Source organism: Miniopterus schreibersii (genome assembly GCF_964146895.1).
Source record: "Miniopterus schreibersii genome assembly, chromosome: 7".
NCBI lineage: Eukaryota > Metazoa > Chordata > Mammalia > Chiroptera > Miniopteridae > Miniopterus > Miniopterus schreibersii.
In genome coordinates, this window is record NC_138108.1 from 40,827,047 (window position 1) to 40,851,267 (window position 24,221).

Below are 24,221 nucleotides of genomic sequence, written 5' to 3' on the forward strand. Positions count from 1 at the left end.
TGAATACTAATTTTCTGGGCCCTTTACAATGAACAGGTCATATTACTCACAGTTTCTGCATTAAAATAAGAAGGCTAAAACTGCAGTCCCAGCAGAACCCGAATTCATGGCTTATTGAAATCAATGAGTTACTCATAGATATTTGTTGATTATCTTCTACTTGTGCAACACTGTAGAATTGTTTCTTGAACTCTTTTAACAATATGTCTCCTTTGATATATTAGAGAAATCTAACATTTTCCAAAAATACTTGAAATTCAAATAAGTTAATGTCATACCTTAAAAAAAAAAAGTCCCAGTGGAACAAATGAAGAGCTGTTTTGTTTGCAAACCATACCATTCTCCTTCCTTGAGAATCACTGCCTATGAGCCACAGAGGGTGAGATGTGCTTGTACACAAAATGCTAATGACTGAAACAATAGTGACAAAGCTGTCATGCATTTTAAGGACACACACTGTAAGTGTAAGGGAAAGTTAAAGGCAGGGGAGTTAACTGCTGGAAGCAGTGGCTTCATGGAAAGAGGGTAAGACTTGACTTGAAGCTTAAAGGCTTGTTAGAATTCGCCTGAGCACTGGGAGTGTGGGAGGTGGCCGGGGAAAGGAAGGGACAGCCCTGGGGGCAGGGTGGGCTAGCTGCTCAGAGGAAGAGTTATTAAATATAGGGCGGTGAGGAGTGGGGAGAGAGACCCTTGCGTGTGGTAGATCTTGGGAATCAGGAACGTTTAGTTTGTTAATCCTCACCAGAGGATATTTTTCCCATTGCTTTTCAGACACAGTGGAAGGGAGGGAGGGAGAGAGAGAGAGAGATGATCGATGTGAGAGAGACACAACGACTGGTTGCCTCCCACTGTGTGCCCACCGGGGCTGGGGATCGAACCTACGGCACAGGTGCCTGCCCTTGGCAGGGAGCTGTGGGAAGCCTGCACCCTGTGGTGGGTGGGCTGACGCTCTAACCCCTGGGCGCTCCGGCCAGGGCTCCCGAACGCTTTCTGAGCGAGGTCGAGGGAGTTGAATTTGGTGGCAGATGCAGAACAGAGAGGAGCAGGAAAACCTGGAGGGCAGAGGGCTGCGTGAGCCCAGCAGGGCAAAGCCTGCTTGGATCCCTTTCAGGAGCTCACTGATCCTCGGGGGTTTCTGAATTCGGAGGGCGCTTTTTAACTCTTCTAGTGTACTTCAGGCTTTGTTATTTCTCTTCTGCATTACCTGAATTTGTGCATGTTTCTACTTTCTTACTTAATTGGATTATCTGCTTCTTGCGGGTAGGGGCCATGCAGTATCTTGCAGAGTAGGGTCCAATAAATTTTGTGGTTTCAGTGACCAGGTAGCCAAGAGAGATTCTGCAGGAAAAGTTGTTAGCACCTGGTAACCGGCTGCCAATGGGAAAAGAAAGGGAGAAATGTGTGAAAGGTAATTTCATGTCTGGGCCTCTGAGAAAACAATGAGGACATTGTTGCCAGAGACAAGAATGTCCGAAGGAAGAGGGGAGCTGCTCCTGTAAAAAAAGTTATGGTTCAGCTTTGAACATTTTGAGTTTGGAGTAAAAGTGAGACATTCAAGAGGAATTTACAGTGCTCGAGGATATGGAACTGGAACTCAGGTGACAACTAAAGATAAGATTTGGGACTGATTTTAGGGGCTGAAGTTGCCAGGATGGTTGAGCTTCCAAGGGGATGAACTCCTAAAGAAAGCTCTGGGAATCAAAAACTGTGTCTGAAGTAATGTTCCTATTTAGGGGCTGGAAGGAGGGAAAAAAAACCCCTTAAAGCTGCACTGTCCAATAACGTAGTCACTAGCTACATGTGGCCATTTATATTTAAATTAATGAAAATTAAATAATTGAAAATTCAGTTCCTTGGTCACACTAGTCACACATCAAGTGCTCAAGAGCCACACGTGGTTAATGGCTACTGTAATGGACAGTGCAAACAGACTTTTCCATCACCACAGATAGTTTTATGGGTCAGCATTGCAAAGATACAGAGAAATACTTATTTGAGAAAAAAACAGAGCAGATGACCTTTTAAGGTCATCTATCTATCATCTATCTATCTGTCTATCTATTATCTATCTATCTATCTATCTATCTATCTATCTATCTATCATCTATCTATCATCTATCATCATCTATCTATCATCATCTATCTATCTATCATCTATCTATCTATCTATCTATCTATCTATCTATCTATCTATCTATCTATCTATCTATCTATCATCTATCATCTATCATCTATCATCTATCATTTATTTTTGTTAATCCTTACCCAAAGATATTTTTTCCATTGATTTTTAGAGAGAGTGGAAGGGAGGGACAGGGAGAGATAGAGAGAGAGAAAGAAACACCTATGTGAGAGAGACACATCAATTGGTTGCCTCCAGCATGAGCCCCGACTGGGGCTGGGACATACCTGCAACCCATGTACATGTCCTTGACCTGGAATCAAACCCGAGACCCTTCTATGTGCCAGCAGATGTTATACCACTGAGCCACACAGGCCAGGGCCATAGTTTTAAAGAGGAAATGTTTAGTGTCAAATGCTGAGAAGCGCTGAAAAGGAAGGAAAATCAGGGTGCTCGAACCCATGGATCTGGCAATAAGGGAGTCATTGGAGACCATTAAGATAACAGTTTTGAGTAGCTTGGCAGGATGAAACTGGGTATAGCATTAAATTATGAAGGCAGTAGGTAGCAAGTTATTGAGACCTTGGACAAGGCAAGGAAAAGAAAGAAAGAAGACTATAGAGAAAACTTCAGAGTCACATGGAGGGTTTTTAGAGATGGAGAGACTTGTTCCTGTTTGAAGAGAAGTGGACAGAGGCCAGTGAAGATGGTAAGGGCTCTGTCTAGGAAAAACTCCGTTTTCCTCTGCACTTGTGCATTCACAATAATCAAAACACTTCTCTTCTGGTCAAGAACTGTGTTTATTGCTACACTAGACAATCCTCTGACATCAGGGTGTCCTACAATTCAATTTAGCCCTGACGCTATCTGCCTGGAATTAGTGTCAGCTCTCACAGGTTAAGGGCTCAGTCCCAGAAAACTGTCTCCACTTCAGACACCAATCGCAAGTCCTAAGTTGTTACCAGTAGTTTTGATTGACCAGCTATAAATTGTGGTTCCCACAATCCCCTCCTTGGGTTGGATAATTTGCTAGAATGGCTCAGAACTCAGGGAAACACGTTTACCAATATACCATAAAGGATATAGATGAACAGCCCGATGAAAAGAGACACAGGGGGAGGTATGGGGAAGGGTGCAGAGCTTCCCCACCCTCCCCAGGCATGCCGCCTTCCTAGCATTTTCACGTGTTCAGTAACCTGGAAGCTTTGCACTTGGGATTTTTATGGCGACTCCACCATGTAGGCATGACTGATTATTAACTCATTTTCCAGGCCCTCTCTGGAGAATGGGAGTGGGACTGAAAATTCCAAGTTTCTAATCATGGCTTGGTCTTTCTAGTGACCAGCCCCCATCCAGGAGCCCACCCAAAGTTGTCTTGTTAGAAAAAAGATGCTCTTATCATCCAGGACATTCCAAGGGATTTGGGAGCCCTGCGTCAAGATCCTGGGCCAAAGACCAAATATTTGAATAAAAACTCACTTAAGTGCTCTTATCACTTAGGCAATCATAAGAGTTTTAGGAGCTTTGTGCTAGGAACCAGGGGCAGAGACCAGTATATATATTTTCAATTATTTAACAGGCTCCCAAATCCATGCCCTGCATTTGCTTCTCTTTTGAGTTCTGGGTTCAAATTTATAGCAGTCTGTTGGATATCCTATGGATATCTTGCTTGCACCTCCCACTCAATGCATCTAAAACCCAACTCATGATAGTCCATCCCATACCTATTTCCATTTTTTACATTCCTTATTCCAGCTCATCTTTCCAGTTACTAAAACTGGAAAACATAGTCATGTGCGAATCATTCTCTTCCTCCCTTCCACTCCTTCAATCAGTTGCCTGAGCATGTTTATTTTACTACCTCTGCCATGGACTCATTTATTCTTTTTGTTTGTTTAATGAAGTATTTCAGGCAAGCAGAGTAGTAAAAAAGAACAATATAATAATAATATACTTAACCTAGTTTAAGGAAACCTTGCAAATACAAGGTCCTCTGGGATACCCATTCGAGTCTCATTCTCCTCTCCATACCAAGGTAATCACCATTTAAAATTTAGCATTTATCATTCCCATGAAAGTTTTATTGTTCTACTCCACATGTACATAACCACATATAATATAGAATATAAATTTGTGTTTTAAAACTTTGTATAAATGGTATTATACTGTTTATCTTGCTATAATAGCTTTATTCACCCATTATTTATTTTGGTTTATCCATGATGAATCATCTCTCTTTTCACTTATTTTAAATGTTATTTAATGAACATAACATAATTTATGAATCATTGTGGATTACATTATAACACTATATATTATACATATATATGTATGTATGTTTATAATTGCATTTATTTATTTAAAATTGTATTTATTGATTGATTTTAGGGAGAGAGGAAGAGGGGGGAGAAACATTGAGGTATTCTGCTTATTTCTGCATTCATTGGTTGACTCCTGTATGTGCCCTGACCAGGAATCAAACCCACAAGCTTGCTGTATTGGGACAACATTCTAACTAACTGAGCTTCCCGGCCAGAGGCATTTATTTTTTACTCCACCTAGTGGGTTGAAATGCGGTGATGACATGATGCAGCGTTTCAGCCATTTTAGGGGTAGAATTGTTAGCTTTGGTAGGTTATTTTCTCTTTTCAGAAGGACCAAAATGTTTTTGCGTTTTGTCAGAATGGTCTATGGACCAAAAAAGTTGTCAAGTGGTATCAATGAGGAAATGAATTGAATTCTTGTGCCCAAATACTTTGCTCTCTGTTGGTGGCTGGGCTAAGACTTTGTAAAAGATGCATGGAGGTAGTATGCTTAGATCCAGAACCCACATTCCCATTCCTGGAAAAGCACCTGAAAAAATCTCTTCTAGGGAGAGCTATTCTCTATCCAATTTATCTACAGGCTAAGAGTAACACACTGTGACTTCCCTCCCTCTCCAGCCCCACTTGTCCTCCTCTTCAGCTCCTCATCCCTCTCTTTCAATCCCCCCCGCCAATCAGCTTATTTCCTTTAAAACTAAAGTGTAAAATATTAGAGTTTATACTGATTCTTCTACTTAGATATGAGACTAAAAGGTATTTTGGAAGAGATCAACTCCATATCCAGTCTTGTTTTTGCCTGTTTGTGATTTATAGGTCTCTTCCCTGGAAGTTCCATATTTTGTACAATTAAGTGCCAGGTAACCATACAGCATTTCTTATGAGTATAGGATTAAAGTATAAGTGCTTTAGAATGGGATGCAAACTCACAAATGGATTATGAATTCTTTTTAGTTGGGTTACACAAATGTAGTTTAAGTGCTGGACTTTACAACTCCAAGCCCGTTGTCACAAAAATATAATAATCACAATAGTTGGAACACTGTGTCATATTTCTTTAAAAAGGCTATCGTGGACAGCGTTTCCACCTCTCTAACCTTTCTTGGCAATTAGATCTAAAGGTAATAGGCAGAGATAGATGTCTCTTAGTTGGCAAAACACACACAAAAAATGAGCATTTTCCTCCCCAGGATGACAGTAAGATATCAAGGATGCCAAAGAGAAAAGAAGTGTTAACCTAATCTAATAAATGAGATTTCAAATTAAAATGTAACTAAAATGCTCCAAGAAAAAAAATACTCGTCGAGATTCACTATTTAAAAAATGTTGGCAAGTGTTGATGGGTTTTTTCACGTTTGACTTGTTATCAAGACGATTAAGAAAGAGAATATGATTGTGACTGGATTTTTTAATAAAAAGGACACACACACCACGTATTAAATGAATAGTGCGTGTTTTGGTGCCACTGACAAGGAGGAAAGCGCTGCTCTAGTGAGGTGAATTATTTCTGTTTTGTTCTTAAATGCCTGCCTCCAGGGTACAAAAAAGTGAGAGATGAATTGGAAGGAAACCTGGGGCTACGAGGGATGGGACCGAGATGGCTGGGACTGTGAATCTATGAGCTGAATGTGAGAGAAAATCCTCCGCCAGCCTCGGAGGGGGTGTCTCCCCCAATACCAGCTCCCTCCCCCCGGCTCGCGGGGCGGGTCTGGTTCGCTCAGTAGCTGCAGCGGCTGCGGCAGCAGCCCCGGGGCTGAGCGGCGGCGGCCTCCTAGCAGTGCAGGGAAGCGGCGATTCCGAGAGCGGGAGGCCCTGGGGAGATCCGGCCGAGGCTGCCACCGGGATGGAGAAAGCGTCGAGTGGAGCTGAGCCACCGGGGACAGATTTCCTCCCCATCTCAGCTCTTCTACAGCTTGGCGAGGCCTGTCTCGAGCGCCTGCGAGGTGGAAGAGGCCTGCGCCTCGGGCCTGGCAGCGGCGGCCGGCGAGCGAGTCGGGCACAGCGGGGTAACAGGCGAGCCGTAGCCGCTTTCGGTAACCTACGCCGCCAAGGCCGCTCATTGTCTCTTCCCTTCCACCCGGGGGGCAAACAGGAAGCGCGCCGCCTGACCGAGCGACGGACGGGCACCCAGACCAATGAGCGCTGCCGACAGCGAGCGTGGCGGCGAATGACCGCGGAGAAGAGGGGCGGGACTTCCGGGCGGGCTGTCACCCTCTTCCCCCCTTTTGGGCTGGAGGCTCCACCTTTTGTGTTTCCCGCACAGTCAATCAAAATAGGAAAAAAAAATCCCCGGACCGCTCCGGCCGTGTCCGCCGCCGCTTCCCGCATCCTCTCCCGCCGCCGCCGCCTTCGCTCCTCACCATGTGTAAGGCGGCGGGGAGCCCCGCCTGAGGTGCCCTAAACACACTATGACCGGTACGTAAAGCCGAGAGAGCACCCCTTGCTGCTGCCGCCTTCGCCGCTGCCGCCGACCACAGCCAGCTCCAGGCTGCCGCCGGCGGCTCCCGGCCCCGTGTGTGCGACCGAGTGTCTGTGAGAGGCAGAAAGCCGCACTCCCTCCCCCGCCAGCCACCGTCCACCCCTCAAGCCCCAGCAACGCCGTGTCCCCTCCGGGCCCCGGGGCGGGCGGCCGGGTCCGCCCGGAGCGCATCCCCCTGTGTGCGGGCGCGGGCGGCGGGCGGGCGTGTGAGTGACTGACGGTGCGAGAGGAGCGAGCGCGAGTGAGAGCGAGCGGCGCGGAGGGAAAGGGGAGGAGAGGAGAGGAGAGGGGGCAGGGGCAGCGCGGGGAGGAGGAGGAGGGAAAGAGGAGGAGGAGGAGGGTTACAGGCAGCGGCGGGCGGGGGCAGCAGCAGGAGGGGAGGAGGGAGCCGCCGCCGCCGCCGCCGAGGGGCGGGTGGGGGAGGGGAAGGGGAGTCGGTCCGGGCTTTCGGAATAATTTCGACTCGGCCCGCGGGCCCCCTCCCTCTCCTCCACCCGCCTTCCTCCCCCCCTCCCCCCCCCGCGCTGTGCCTGCAGCTCCTGAAAAGCCCGTGAAACAAGAGGAAATGGCTGCCTTAGACGTGGACAGCGGCGGCGGCGGTAGCGGCGGCGGCCACGGCGAGTATCTGCAGCAACAGCAGCAGCACGGAAACGGCGCGGTGGCGGCGGCGGCGGCCCAGGTGAGGAGCGGCTGAGCCCCGGCCTGGCTCCCCCCTCGCGCCGCTTTCTCCTCCCCTCGCTCTCCCCTCCCTCCGCGCCTCTCTCCTCCCCTCCCCCCGCCCCGGGAGCTGCCCGCCCGAGGCGCCAACGCTCCGACCCCGCCCGCTCTCCCCCTCCCGCCGCCTTTTTGTGTGTGTGTGTATGTGTGTATGTGTGTGCGCGCCCTCCGGGAGGTGGGTTGCGGGCGGAAGGTGGAGGCCCGGCGCGCAGCCCGCCGCCCGCCTTCCCGCGGACGTTGGAGCGGGTGTGCGTGCGAGCGGGAGGACACGAGCCGGAGTCCAGGAGTTGGAGGAGGAGGAGGAGGAGGAGGAGGAGGAGGAGGAGGAGGAGGAGGAGAGCAGGAGAGCGCGGGCTGGCGCTCGCCCCGGCGCTGCCTGCGAGGACAGAGTCGCACTTCCTGTGTGAGCTGCGGCCCGGCCCTAACCGCCACCCCCTCCCCCTGTCTCTCTCTCTGAACCCGCCCATCGGGGGTAGGACACTCAGCCGTCACCGCTCGCTCTACTGGCCGCTACCTGCAGCAAGATTGGGCCGCCATCGCCGGGCGACGACGAGGAGGAGGCGGCCGCCGCAGCCGGGGCCCCCGCCGCCGTTGCCGGAGCGGTAAGTCTCGCGCGCGCGCGCGCGGTCCGCCCCCGCCGAGGCCCAGCGCCCGCCATCCCGGGCCTGCGGCACTCCCGCCGCCCAAAAGGCCTCCCGGGCGCCCGCGCCTTCCCCGATTCGAATGGATCGCGCAGCCAGGGCGCCCTTTCCTGCTCTTTCGCATACTTGTTTGGATTAGAAGCCAGCCCAGGCTTCTCTAAATTGTCACTGCGGAACTCGATCCAAATTCACTACAAAATGAAGTCTGAGAGGGCGGGGGTGGAGGACTCCAAAATGGATGTTTGAGCAATTCATATCACTGCTGAAAACTCCTTCCCTGAACACTACAAAATTTTCAAGCACAGCCTATCGGCCATAGATAGTATCAACTAGAGGCAGCAGTGTCTTTAGCTTTTAGTGTTTTTGAACCTGGAGCTTTTTCTGCTGGAAGTTACTAGAACGAACTTACTTTAAACCGTAAATCGTTAAAAAAAAAAAAAAAAAGGGAATGAAGGTTTACTCTTTGAATTGTCCTTTTGTATGCAGGAGTGGACACTTTGAGTGCTTTTTCAGTGACTGTTCTAAATTGTTGAATTTTATTTAGTTTTTGCAGACTCTTGCAGTAATTTTTCATAAGTGGAGTAAGTGAAACATTTAATTAGTGACTGTTGAAATCGGTGAAGTTATTTAGATAATACTTTGGCTTTTGAAGTTGAATATAAATACCAGTGTCAGAAACAAAAGTACGTGCAAGAAGTTGTACTCCCATGCATGCTAATGCACACCGTACTTAAACAGTTGAATTTGGTTGGCAAAGCCATATTTTCATTTTATTATGATAGCTAGTCTGATGGGACTTGGTGGATCCTTTTTGTAGTGTTTTTAGTGTCTGGGGCAGGGGGAGGAGCTGACCAGCATTATATGAGGGCTTAATACAAATGATCTAGAAAACAGCTTTTAGGACTGTTATTTGTGAATTTTATATTTGTTTGAATCATTGCTGTTGCATTATTGTAACACGTAGATGTGTTTACTTACTAAAGTAATTGAAATCTTTCCCGATCTTTTTGAGGTGGATTTTAGGAATTGATTTGTGTGTAGTGGTATTTTGAAGTAGTCACTGTAGACAAAAAAGTTTGATATTTTATATAGTCTGCAGGAAATTCTTAGTATTTCTAGGCATTAAAAGTGAAACTGAAGTTAAGCTATATTGTTAAATGTTGTATTTGTAATTTTAGTGCTTCAAGTTATATTGTAGAAAGATATGAATGGTTTTAGTGTCTTAATAGTATGATTTTAAATTTTGTGCTTTTGTACACAGATTAAAATGTAAAAGCATAAAATTATATTTGTGTGAGCTGTTTGTTACTTTTAAACAACTTATGGATTCATAAACCTTTTTTATGAACTATATCCCTCTAGCCCTACAGTGCCATGACAGATTGAAACCACTGCATAAGTAAAATTGCAAGTCAGATTGCTTCTACTTACCTTTTAATATTTTCAATTAGAACAAAAAACTTCTTGTAACTGCAACTTACCAAGTTTAGGTAGCTCACTGGTGGGGGAAGGGAGAAGTAAAGGAGGAAGTGAAGGTGAAAATATGTACATGTATATGTGAATCTCAGCCCCAGGAATGGAATATTATCTCCAACTTTAGCCGACTCTGGCTATGTATCACTTGTAGAAAAGTTGTTTACATGCCTCTTCAGCTCCTCTGAACTACCAGATCTCTATTGATACATATTTCCCTCCAGATGAGCACGAACTAGAATCAGTTGGAGCATTTTTTTCTTTGTATGTTTGGTACCCATGCATAAAATTTTTCAGAGTAAATTTGGCAAGACTGGCTTGAATACGTTTGCCTTAGCAAATGGGAAAATTATTTTTCCTTTTCAAATGAATTTCAGACGTGTACATCTCAGAAAATGAGAGAGAATTTAAGTGATTTCTTGTGCTTTTTTCCCACTTAAAAATATTCTTAGATCATCTGTCTTTAATTACTCAAATTACTGGGCATCTTGAGAGGTCTATAGAGAGCTTTTTTTTGTAGCTATGTTTTAAAAATTTTTTACTTTTATTTTGGAAGAATTTTAAATTTACAGAAAAGTTACAAAGATAGAACTGAGGGTTACCTTATGCCCTTCATCCAGCTTCCTCTAATGTTAATATAGCCATGGTACATTTGTCAAAACTAGGAAATTAACGATACGGTATCAACTACAGATTTTATTCTGATTTCACCAGCTTTTCCATTAATGCCCATTTTCTGTTCCAGGATCCAATCCAGGGTAACACATTGCATATAGTAGTGTTGTGTTTAAAATCAAGTGAAATGTATACATTTTCAATTTTAATGCCAGTTTAGTTTGGTATTTTAGGATTAAAAGGTCATTGAAAAGCCAGTCACCTACACTGGAGATTTGCTTTAAATATTTCAAATTTAGAATTTATTATGATATGGGTTCATCCTGGATCCTGGCCAAGAATGGATACCCCTCAGTACAGTACTGAATAGGTCTAATCTCAAAGCAATCGCACCTGTATTGCCCTACAACATGGACTCCCAATGTTGGTTTGATGGCAAGGCTCCTTTCTACTTTATTATGAAAAGTTGTATAGTCAACTTTTGTGATAAGTCAGGACATGGAATAAAGTAGACCTTTATGCAGTATTAACTTGTCCATTTTGCATTTGTGTGTGCTTGTGGATTATTAAATTATTTCATTTGCACTAGTGTAATAAGCTGCACAAGTACATATTATGAAAGTTCTTGCCTGATCTTCAGTTTAGGTTGTAAATTTAATGTTCATTAATTTAGTATATAAATGTTGGTGAGCTGAAAAATGAGTAATAGCTTATTTTAAAAAGGTTATTTTTACCATTACTTAAAATAAGATCTGCATTGTCATTGTAACGAATTCATTGGGTAATTGTTTTTATTTGAAGTTCTTTAGTGTTCCTTGAAGATTTCAAGAAACTTGAGGAGTATGTACTTGCCTAAGAATGGTTTTTCGTTTGTTTCCACCTTAGCTTCCCACTTTCTTTATGGTTACACTCCTTCCTTGCCTGTTTAGCTTTCATATAAAGCCATTTGTGGGAACTGAGAAGTTAATCCTTTTCAAATGCTATGGAATAAATGGTATAAATTTTTTCTTTTTCCTAATTTACAGGTATTATCTGAGAAGATAACCTTTTTTTCTTTCCTCTCACCTCCAACTCCCCACCCTACCCCCATTTTTATGCTTGGTTGTACTGGAGAATGCCCCTGTAATAAATTGCTATTGCAACATTCCTGGGCTACTCTTGGTTGTGGTCCCTTCAGTGTATGATTATGTGTTTATATGCAGAAGGAGCCTTAGAGTACCTTCAGTTACAACTTTGTTAGTTGTCCAATGAGAATATTAGAGTTACTGAGAGAAATACTAGTGGATTTTTCTTTTAGTGTGAAGCTTATATAGAGTGTTGTCTTGAACCTAAACCAAATACTAGTTCTTGCCTGGGTTATGTGGTTTTATGTCTCTCTTCCTTTGTTTGTATAATGCTTCCAAATAGCCTAACAGCAGACATTTTTACAGCTCTTTTTGGTCTCAGATGATTTTCTAATTTATCCCTGTCCCTTTTGGTATTTAGTGTACTTTATCTCTTTTAGTGGTATGCTGCTGATGAAATTTCTCTTACAAGTGAATGGCCTTAGTAGACTTAGTAGTTTGAAATACTTGGGGCTTATTCATTGTGGAATTATGGAAATAAATAGGTTTAAAATTGATATAGAGCTTTACATAGAAGACTGATATCTCAAGGTCAGTTTTTTGATCCATTCTTTCTATTGTTTTCTTTGCAATGATTTTAAAGTAAGATATCTTTAAGTATTCATTCAACAAATACTTACTGATCTTTGTGCCAGGAATTGTGCTAGGCATCTATGGGTGTTCTTCAAATCTGTCCTTAAATCTTAGTAATCATAATGATGCCTTAGGGTTGTATAATGCTTTATAGTTTATAAAGCTGAACAGTTTTGGTTCTTACAACCCTGTAAGGTAATATTTTCCTCATTTTTAACAGAGGAAAATTGAGTTCTACTCTAAATCACACACAATTCTACAGTTCTAGCTAGGACCAGAACTCAGCTCTGAGTTCTTTTCTCTCTAGTGCAGTATGTTTCCCTTTTCCATGCATGGTCTTAGCTTAAATCATGAAAGTCTTGCAGTTTTCTGATTCAGTGTTTTCCCCCATTCTATTTTATTTTTTATTATTATTATTTTTAAAATATATCTTGATTTCAGAGAGAGGAAAGGAGAGGGAGAGAGAGAGAGAGAGAGAGAGAAACATCAATGATGAGAGAGTCATTGATAGAGCCCGCAACCCGGGCATGTGCCTTGACCAGGAATCGAACCCTGATTGCCTGGATCTTAGGTCAACACTCAACCCCTGAGCCAAGCCAGGCTGGGCTCCTCATTCTATTTTTAAAAAAATGAACACTTAGCCCTGGCTGGGTGGCTCACTTGGTTGGAGCATCAACCTGTGACTGAAAAGGTTTCGGGTCCAATTCTAGGTTTCAGGTTCAATTCCCAGATTGGAGCTTATAGGGGAGGCAGCTGACCTATGTTTCTCTCTCACATTGATGTTTCTCTCTCCCTTCCTCTGTCTCTAAAAATCAGTTTAAAAAAATACTCTCGGTTGAGGATTAAAAAAAAAAATTAACACAGAAAATCTTTTAAAACTAAATTATTTCATTAAAGAAAAATCTTTTTTATTGCTGGATTTTTTTCTCTTGCTGTTCCCAGCTCCTTCCCCCGCCCCCAGGCTTGTGCTTCGTAAAAATATATGCATACATATATATATATATGTATATACACACACACATTTTTTAATCCTTACTCAAGAGTACTTCTTTTATTCATTGATTCCAGAGAGAGAGGGGGAGAGGGGGAGAGGAGGGAGAGGGAGAGAAAGAGGGAGGGACACTGACACACATCAGACACACATCGATGTGAGAGAGAAGCATCAATTGGTTGGTTGCCTCATGCATGCAACCCATCCAGATCAAACCTATGTGCCCTCTTTGGGAATCCTTGACCCTTCAGTGCACTGCACAGGAGGACACTCTAAACAATGAGCCACACCGGCCAGGGCATAAGTATGTTTTTTGTAAGTGTTTTCTACCTTCAGTTTATTAAAAAATCTTCAAATCATTTTGTCCTAGGTTTGGGGATTTCCTTTTTTTTTTAGTTTCTTTTTTTTTTTTTTTGAAAGAGGGATTTCTCTTCAATTATTCAATTACTGACCTGCTTTGTTCAAAAAAGTGGTACTACAATTTATTTTTATTTAGCTTCTGGAGAGGAAGAGGGGTGCTTGGGTAGTATTTACTCAGTTGTCATTTGAGTAGTTGTATTCAAAGAATTTCATGGCTAGAAAGCTGTTCACAGTGATGGTTGAATACCTTTCTACCCTTTTTTTTAATAAAAACTATTTTAGATGTCATAAATTAACCTTTTTTTTTAAAGATGAAAAGGGTCTAAATGTCAGTATTAAAAAGTTAATTTGTATCTGAGACACTATATTTGATATAAGTTAAATAATTGTAAATTTAATGCTGGTCAGAAAAAATTCAACAGTTGATTCTTTAAAGGTGATCAATAACCTTAAGATAAGGATTGGATGTTAGACATTATACTTTATTGCAGATTTTAGTATAAAGTATACATTTAAATATCTTTAGTTCATTTAAAATGCCAAGAGACTGAAATGAAATGTGAATTGTTACTCTGTTATAGGGAAAGATGACTTAACCTCCTAATTTTTGTACCAGATAGAAGTTGAAGAATGAAGCATGACTTTAATGTCTGGTGCTTCATTTTAATAACTTAAGTTTGGTAAATTTAAAAGATTGTATTTAAATGGTCATTATTTTAGTTCAGGCTTAGATGTTTGTACTGGGTCCCACAGTTTCTCTGCGTTTACTCTCTTCCGCCTTTCAGTCTCCTTCACTGGGCCTTAGTTTATCTTTATAGAACAGATCTGATTGCACCACTCACTTGCTTAAAAACCTTTTATAGCTTTCATTCACTGTCTGCAGGATAAAGTCCAAACTCCTTAGCAGGATCTACAAAGCCATTTACTACAGGCCCTGATAAAAATGTCTAGTCCTGCTCTCCATTACTTTTCTCTGAATCTGAGCCTTTTCTGGATCCTCTCTTAAACACCAAACTACATATTTCTTTTTGTCTGTGACTTTATTGTTTCTACATCTTTATTAATTTCTCTGTCTCTATTTCCTAACTGTCCAGAATGAGTTCTTAAGTTTTATTCAAAGATTACTTTAAATATATCTTATGCAAAATCTTTTTTTTTCTTCAGTCTTCTATGTTTCCAAATAGTGTTTTGATCATATGGTTAGTGTGCACCAGTATTCACATATAGTAGCATGTATGTGTATGTCTGCTTGGATAGATTGTGAACCATTTGACGAAAAAAATTGTGTATCTCATGGGCTTACTCATATGTGTATTTCATTTTGACAGATAACACGTAAATATCTTGAATTGAGTCATTAATACTGTTTTTACTTTGAAATATATACTTTGTGCTTCAACATTAAAATTAGGCAGTGAGTTTTTTTTTTAATAAACTTTTAAGATCTTCAGACACCCTTTGAGAATATGATGGAACCCTAGATTATTGCCCCCCCACCCATTGTAATTCGCACTTTCTCAAAAAGTTGGTATGCTATTTTAAAGGATTCAAAGATCCTTTGAAACTCAAGCATGAACCCTAGGGTGAGAATGCTAGGCTAGATATGCTTATGCTGTCATTTTCTACTGATATGTGGCATTTTAGGAAATAATACATAGATGTACAAGGAAGTGGGATAGGAATCGTTTTATTTTGATGGTGAGTAATTAACACAGGGTCTCATTCCCCATGTCTTTACCCCTGGTCTTAGCAGGAGACAGTATGGTATAGTATTTAAGGGCCTGGGTTCTGGAGTTAGACTTGGCCTAGTTTTATATCTTGTTTTGGCATTTGATAGCTCTGTGATTTGTCCTTCGATTTTCTCCTCTGTGAAATGTGAATAATGGTAACATCTACCTCATAGGATTGTTGTAAGGAGTAAATGATAAAATCTTACAAACCCTGATTATAGTACCTGACATATAAAAAACAGCTTAAATGTTAGACATTACTGTTACTATGCCCTAAAAATATCTGTCCTTTGACATTGACATGTAGGATTTTACTGCTTTTTGCTTTCCTACATTGGTATTTTTCCAGTCTTACTCTGTAAAGTTTGGGGGCGATACCTGAGATTCCAGTAGGTCACAGAATGCAAAATGTATATGCCAGGCACTTGACTCCAAACTTAAGTAGAATAGTAGGTAAAGCCACAGTCTATATCCTCCAGCTCTTGGATTCTAGAAAAATTTTTCAGATGGGGTGACTTTGCCATGTGGTAACAGGGCAATAACCTTTTCTCATTAAGTGTTTAAAGGTGTCATATTTTTAAAAAGTAGTTCACCGAAAAAATAAAGATTGCTAGTAAGATATTCCTAGCCATAAGTTTGCTCTGGAGTACATTAATACATATCATAAAAGAGTTGCTTTGTTAATTGTTTGATTTAAGGTTTATATCCATAATATACAAATCTCAACTTTTCTAATTTAGATGATTTGGTAACACTGCACTAAAAATGTTTTTTTTCTCATACATAATGCACCTGATTTAGTGACATATTTTTAATGCATTGTATATTTTTTGAACTCTTTTTCAGTGTTTGAGGTATGTCTGGTTTGAGTTGTTTATATTTTTTTCTAGCCACTTCTATTTTAATAGCTTTAGAGATCATAGATGAGGGATTAAAAGATCAATTTGTGGTCATAAAGCAGTCTATTCTTATTGAAGTTTTTTTTCATGCTCAAATAGCATGAGTTATCTTTATAATAACAAAATTGGAAATGATAATTATTGTAGTTTATTTTTTAAATTTTTAATTTTTTAATTTTTTTAGAATGAGAAAGGAGGGGGGAAAGAGTGAGTGAGAGCTATCCAGATCAATTTGTTGTTTCACTTATTCATGCATTCATTGATTCTTGTATGTGCTTTGATAAGAGGATTGAACCCACAACCTTGGTGTATCAGGACAATACTCTAACCAACTGAACTACCCAGCTGTAGTTTATATAGTACTACTTCTGTATTTGAACTCCACTGTATTATTAAGAGAACTTTTCTTTTTAGGTGGTAGGATTTATATCAGTTTTTAGAGTTTTGAGGACTGGTTTAACTATACCACAAATATATATCACAAAACAATTTTTGTTTTCTTCTTCCAGACAGGTGATTTGGCTGCTGCACAGTTAGGAGGAACACCAAACCGATGGGAGGTTTTGTCAGCCACACCTACAACTATAAAAGATGAAGCGGGTAATCTAGTACAGATTCCAAGTGCTGCTACTTCGAGTGGGCAGTATGTTCTTCCCCTTCAGAATTTGCAGAATCAACAAATATTTTCAGTTGCACCAGGATCAGAGTCATCGAATGGTACAGTGTCCAATGTTCAATATCAAGTAATACCACAGATTCAGTCAACAGATGGTCAGCAGGTTCAGATTGGTTTCACAGGCACTTCAGATAATGGAGGTATAAATCAAGAAAGTGGTCAAATTCAGATCATTCCTGGCTCTAATCAAAGCTTGCTTGCCTCTGGAACACCTCCTGCTAATATCCAGAATCTCATACCACAGACTGGTCAAGTCCAGGTTCAGGGAGTTACAATTGGTGGTTCATCTTTTCCTGGCCAAACCCAAGTAGTTGCTAATGTGCCTCTTGGTCTGCCAGGAAATATTACCTTTGTACCAATCAACAGTGTCGATCTAGATTCTTTGGGACTCTCGGGCAGTTCTCAGACAATGACTGCAGGCATTAATGCCGATGGACATTTAATAAACACAGGACAAGCTATGGATAGTTCAGACAATTCAGAAAGGACTGGTGAGCGGGTTTCTCCTGATATTAATGAAACTAATACTGATACAGATTTATTTGTGCCAACGTCCTCTTCATCACAATTGCCTGTTACTATAGATAGTACAGGTATATTGCAACAAAACACAAATAGCTTGACTACTTCTAGTGGGCAAGTCCATTCTTCAGATCTTCAGGGAAATTATATCCAGTCGCCTGTTTCTGAAGAGACACAGGCTCAGAATATTCAGGTTTCTACAGCACAGCCTGTTGTACAACATCTACAACTTCAAGAGTCTCAGCAGCCAACCAGTCAAGCCCAAATTGTGCAAGGTATTACACCACAGACAATCCATGGTGTGCAAGCCAGTGGTCAAAATATATCACAACAGGCTTTGCAAAATCTTCAGTTGCAGCTGAATCCTGGAACCTTTTTAATTCAGGCACAGACAGTGACCCCTTCTGGACAGATAACCTGGCAAACATTTCAAGTACAAGGGGTCCAGAACTTGCAGAATTTGCAAATACAGAATACTGCTGCCCAACAAATAACTTTGACACCTGTTCAGACACTCACGCTTGGTCAAGTTGCAGCAAGTGGAGCCTTGACTTCAACTCCAGTTAGTCTAAGCACTGGTCAGTTGCCAAATCTACAGACAGTTACAGTAAACTCTATAGATTCTACTGGTATACAGCTACACCCAGGAGAGAATGCTGACAGTCCTGCAGGTAAGCCTTAAGTCATGTTTTACCATAGATAGGTTCAGTGATTCGTTAATACATAGGGAAATTTTTTGCTTTAGGTGTTCATCGGTATCTATCTTTAAAGGTGATGATACGTTGCCCTAAGTTTGTATGGAAAGTAGACATCAAAGTGTCTTCCAAATTGTTCTTCATTGAAAGTTTGTAGCTTTTGAAGTAAAGGATTTATTTCTCCAGCATGCCCAGCATATTTGTATTTTTTTCTTCTGTATTTGTTTTCACATCTGATTGGTGTTGTCAAACATTACAACATTTTTATTTGGCGGGTAAATTGTCTTAGTCGTCCTTGGTGTGGTAGAAGTTAAGTGTTTTCTGCACTATATTTGGCTGGGGAATTTGGTTGGCATAGTAAAATTAAAATCATGGTACTGGGAGTAAAGAATCTTATTTATGCTGTCTCAGCCAGTAGCTAGCTAGCTGTTTGATTTTCTCTTGCAAACTCAGTTTCCTCATCATGTAAAATTGAGTTGTTGGACTAGGTAACTATATGTAGGGTAACTTCTAGACCTAAAATTCTTTGATTGTTTGATAGTTTATTATAAGTGTGTAGTGGGCATTGAACTTTGCTGTGCTAAACATGTTATTGATAGTATGGGTAGAAATTTCAGAATTCTACTCTTTGAATCTTGTGCAAGAATTGAATAGTATAGTTTTAAAAGAAATACTCTTGTCATTATCTTATAATGTTACTTATTTAGACAACGTTTTACTGAATGTTTTGTATTAAATCCTTACTTTTACTTGGGTTTCTGTGGAGATTTTAATTTTTTTTATTTTTTAAATCCTCACCCAAGGATGTGTTTTTCATTGATTCTAGAGAGAGAGAGGGAAGAAGGGGGAGGGAAGGCAAAAGAGGGAAAAAGAGAGAGAGAGAGAGAGAGAGAGAAACATCAATGGGTTGCTTTCCATATGCACGAACCTGCAACTTGGGTATGTGCCCTGACCAGAATCAAACGGCCAACCTTTTGGTGCACAGGAGGAGGATGCTCAACCAACTGAATCACTCTGGCAGGGTGGGGTTTTTTGCAAATTTTAACCTTCCATTAAGTTAGTGATTCTAAACTCTTAAATTGAGATGCTTGAATTTAATTTATTGAAATAATTTCCATCACAATAAAGACTACCTTTTTTCTTTTGAGAAATTTGTAATACATGCTTAGAAAATTGGAATTGTCTTAAAGCCTCAGATCTGTCCTCGGAAAGCCTTTAATTGCATTTTAGTTTTCTGAAGCTGGTTTGGAGCAACACTTCTGAAAGTCTGGTCTGTGGACCTCTGGGGGATATTTGTGACTCTTAAAGGTCCTTGATGTCAAACTACTTTTCATAATAATACTAAAAATAATAGTAAAGTTATTTGTCTTTTTCATTGTATTGACATTTTCACTGATGGTGGCTAAAACTACTTGTGTCTTAGCACAAATCAAAGCAGTGGCACAAAACTATACCATTTATATCTTTATGACATTGCATTTGCAGGAATGCGTTTCACTGAAGAATGACCTTGCTAAACCAGTCAAAATAGTTATTTTTACTAAATCTTGAACCTTGAGTGCTGAATGTTTTAAAAAAGATAGTAGCTTTATTGAAATTAAGTAACGTACCATAAATTCACCCTTTAAAGTATACAACTCAGTGGTTTTTAATACAGTCACAGACTTGTGCAACCATCACCACTATTTAATTTTAGAGCATTTTTATCCCACAGCCCCCAACCCCCATACCTATTAGCAGTCACTCCTCATTCCCCTATCCCCCACCTTAACCCTTGGCAATCAATCTCTTTTCTGTCTCTGGATTTGCCTTTCGTATCAGTGGAATTCCATTTCATATTAACGAAATCATGTAATAAGTAGTTTTTGTGTCTGGCTCTTTTCACTTAGCATAATATTTTCAAGATTCTTTTTGTGGTTGAATAATATTCGATTATATGAATATACCACGTTTTATTCATTTATCTGTTGGACAGGATTTCTACTTTTTGGCTACTATGAACAATGGAACTATGAACATTATGTGTACAGTTTTTTGTGTGAATATGGTTTCATTTCTTTTGGGTATGTACTTAGCAGTGGAATTGCTAGAGGGTATGGTAACTCTATGTTTAACATTTTGAGGAACTTTCAAAGTGGTTTTCCAAAGTGACTGCACCTTGTACACTCTCACCAGCAATGTATGGGGGTTCCAATTTCTCTACATCCTTACCAACAGTTATCATTGCCCTTTTTTATTATTGCCATCCTAATGAGTATGAAGTGATATCTTGTGTTTGATTTGCAGTTCCTGCTGCATATTTTTTTGTGATAAAAAGTATGCTTTAATAAAGCACTTTGAGATGATTATATTAGAAAAAAATACTTTTTTTCAATTGCGTAGATGTGTGAGTTGCAAGCTTGAACCTAGATACTATTTTCATGAAACACTTTTTCCTTGAAAAAAATGACTATCAAACTATGGTTATTGGGAGACTCATGTATTTAAGGGAGATCATTCTTAAAAAAATGAATTAAGTGAGCATTACTTTAAAGGAAAAAACCTGACAGTATTTGTTGTCAGTGGTAAAATTTGGGTTTTATAATGAAAATTAGAATTTTGGAAACTTGAATCTATTATTAATTTGATAGCTTGTTAATAATAAAATACTTTTCTGGTGAGATGGATAGGGATATTAATAAATAGGATTTTTTTGGATAGCATATTATGATAAAATGTGATAACATTTGGAAGATATGTATGATTACTCAGTTAACCAGTAGTTTTCAAATGACCAGCTCATGTTACAAAATCATGCATGGATAAAAAAGATCCATTTACAATTAGGGGTAGACCAGTAACAAAACATATGGAAAGTTTACCCCTGTATGGTTTCATATTCTACATTGCAAAACAGACCTTTAAGAAACTGCTTCTTCTCAAATGCAGTATAGTATCAAAAGAATACCCACAATTGTCTGAAAAGCAATCAAATTACTCCTTTTCCAGCCACATGTCTTTGTGAGACTAGATATTCTTCGTATACTTCAGCCCAAACCACGTATTGCAACAGATTGAATGAAGAAGCGAATGTGAGACTCTAGTTGTCTTCTTTTAACCTAGACATTAAAGAGATTTGCAAGAATATGAAACATGGCCTTTCTTCTCATCAAACTTTAATATTTTTGGAAAATAGTTGTTTTTTATAAAACGTTAGTTTGTGTTAACATCTTTAGATTCATTACTTTTAAGTTAAAACTTCTGTTATTTCTAATTCAGTAAATATCAAAATATATAACTTACATGAGCAAAAGCTTTTTGGGGACCTCAGTAATATTTAAGAGTTTAGAAGGAGTCCTGAGACTAAAAAGTTTGAGAACTACTAGTAGAATGACAGACTTCTGAAGACATAGCAGATGGTTTTTAGAAACAAGTTTTTAAAGGTTAGAGAGTTCTATATGTTAGAAAAACATCTCTAGTGAGTTTATTTGTGTTTCGTGGATTTATGTTCATGAAATCAGAGTGGTATAAAGCACTAGGTGTTTTAGTACAGTAATTTATTTCTAAAATACTATCAAAATAGTAATTCTGTATGAATTAGATACAAAAAGGAATTTAAAAAGTGGTGATTTGGTTTATTGAATGTGGAAACGAATGGTAAAATAAAGAAGCATTCTGGAAGGCCATTAAATTTGAATTTGGTCCCAGTTTTAAGAAATCAGGAAAGAATTTGAGAAAATAAAAGTTAAAATGCTGCAGGATACACAGTAGCATATTTAGTAATAAAAACCAGGAAATTTTAATTTTGGGAATATATGATAATAGGAAAACCATCTCTTGGTGTAGTCTTTTTAATTGTCAAGAAGGAAGATAAATCGTTTTAGGATGTATTTTTTTTCACCTGAAAGGGTAAAAACTTAATCTGATTATAGAGCATAATATATGCCCATATGAAATGCTGAAAACTTGGACATCATTGGTTTGCATTTTTAGTTTTGGTAAGTATGGAATTAATGTAACAATTTTCCACATACATGGGAATGCACATTTTTGGGCTTTGGAATTTCTTCTAAACTCCCTTTTTACAAAAATGACCTTTACCCTGTTTTAAGCAGTGAATCTGACTCTGGGCCCCTCCTCATGAAAACGATTATGTTGAGAGCCTCTTATGCCTTAAAAATCAAACCCTCATCTTTCTTGGGACATAATGCTCATCAGACCCAAAACTGCAACCCTCACTCACTGCTTTTATTTCTGTTCATTTCTTGTCCATTGAGAATGCCTGTTGTTTTAGAGAACTTCTGTTTTAGAAGTTTTAGTTTTAGTTTGCCATTGTTGTATTTTTGAAACTGGGTGGGAGGAGACCAAGTATGAATTTGCATATCTTTCCAATGTCTTTTTTAGTTAGAAAATTTCTCCCAAATTCAAACCAAGACAGTCTCAAATTTTAGTCCTCTACTAGATTTTGTTTTATCTAAATACAGAGTTATCCTTTAACACTGGCCATATTTAAAATGCAGTTAGGTGATTGAGTTAGGAAGAGAGGTTTATAGAAATCAATACTTTAAAGCAAAAACCAATATTTAGAATTCCCATTATCCATGGAAAACTGCAGAGTTATGGACTGATTGGTAGCTGTGTTTTTTAAAATTAATAGAATGGAAGCACTACAAAAAATTGAAGTTTTAAAACTTTATAATTATTTAAGTATTGAAGGGCAAAAGGTAGAGCTCTCTTATGTACTCCTATTGTGTCAGGTACTATTTAGGTGTTTTTAAAAATACAGTGGCTCTTCGGTTTTCAAATGTCTCCACTGACGAACATTTCGGTTTACGAATACCGTAAACCCGGAAGTAAATGCTTCGGTTGTCGAACATGACACATGGCTTTCACTGAGTGCAAGATCCTGAGGCCTAGCTGTTGGCTCTTGATCCCTGTTTTCGAACGTTTCAGAACTCGAATGGTCTTCCGGAACGGATTACATTAGAAAACTGAGGTACCACTGTACTATTTTACATAATTCTTTCTTGTAATAATCCTTTTACTGTTGCCACATTTGGGTAGGGAAGAAAACTGTCTCAAGGCTTCACAACTACTAGTCTTTTTCTGCTCCCCTCACAGTGATTTGGTGTTCTGTTTAACTTACATCAATAGTGTAATCTACCCCCCTTTTGGTTATTTTTGCTTCATTTTTTTTTTTTCTTCATTTTGGGGGGGAAAGACACTATCCATATGTATTTGTTTTATGGTAAATGGAGGAAATGTCTTCTGAAACATTTTTATTGGTGATTCTAACAAAAGTAACTTATTGGTTTTACCTAAGGAATCATATCAGAACTGGCTAATTATAGAAATGTACAAGCACTACTACTAAAAGGTGAAACTTAATTGCATGAAAAGCGGAATGTATGGTAGAAAATGCAGTCATTTTAGAGCTAAAGAGTGTGTGTGTTATGGGGGGAATGTGAATATGATCTATGCTGATATAAAGTAATTGGTAGATCTTTTAGCCCTCTTATACAAATGGAAGACCAATCTGCCATTATATGTTGAATTAAAGTTTTATCATTAAACACAACCTGAGGACATTTAATTAGATATCGTATGGTGTACCCAAACTTTGTTTCTAATTCTGAACTCCTCATTTGGGAATCCATATATATGCATGCCACCACATAGTAATTTCAGGAAAAGAGTAAAGTGAATGTCAAAAAAAGCAGTATTTGATGAGATAATGGCTGGGAATTTTGGGGGGTTGAAGAAATATAATTGTTAGATTAAAATTTTGCTTCAAGTATTAAGATAAATAAAAATGAGCCCACCTCTATTTATATTAAAATTCTAGAGATCTTAAATTTTAATATTCAGAAAAGACAGATTACTAACAAAGAAATTACAAATCTATGAATTTCTGTCAGCCACACAGAAGCCAGAAGATTGTATAGTAGCATTTTCATACTACTGAGAGAAAATAATCAGCAGCCAAGAATTCTATATGCAGTTAAGCGCCTACTTAAGAATTAGGGTATAATGAGGATATTTAAAATATTGAAGGACTAAGAGTTTATTATCCAAAGACCCTTACTAAACTAACTATTGAATGATTAAGTGGAAAATTAGATCCAGAGAAAATGAGTGGGAACTGAGGAAATAGTAGTGATCAAAGGAGGAGATTAAAAAATGAATGATTTAACTGACTGTAAAATATCAGTAACTTCAAAAGTTACAGAAAATTTAAAAAATACTCAAAAGCCAAAGACGTATGTAATGCACCTTAATGTAACTACCTCCCAGCTTCGGAAGT

At 39.6% G+C, this 24,221-nt stretch overlaps 1 protein-coding gene across 3 annotated transcripts in view; it reads left to right on the top strand.

The window, feature by feature from the left end:
- Positions 1 to 6,158: 6,158 nt before the first annotated feature.
- Positions 6,159 to 24,221, top strand: part of SP3 (Sp3 transcription factor) — a 54,851-nt gene continuing 36,788 nt past the window's right edge. Inside the window, exons 1-4 of one of the 3 annotated variants that reach the window (XM_081143047.1) lie at positions 6,159 to 6,858; positions 7,459 to 7,601; positions 8,116 to 8,241; positions 16,555 to 17,914. In XM_081143047.1, the coding sequence (XP_080999173.1) occupies positions 6,852 to 6,858; positions 7,459 to 7,601; positions 8,116 to 8,241; positions 16,555 to 17,914 (1,636 nt within the window). In that variant the 5' untranslated portion in view covers positions 6,159 to 6,851. The remainder of the gene's footprint in view (positions 6,859 to 7,458; positions 7,602 to 8,115; positions 8,242 to 16,554; positions 17,915 to 24,221) is intronic. The other 2 variants (XM_081143048.1, XM_081143049.1) reach the window with 2 other exon arrangements.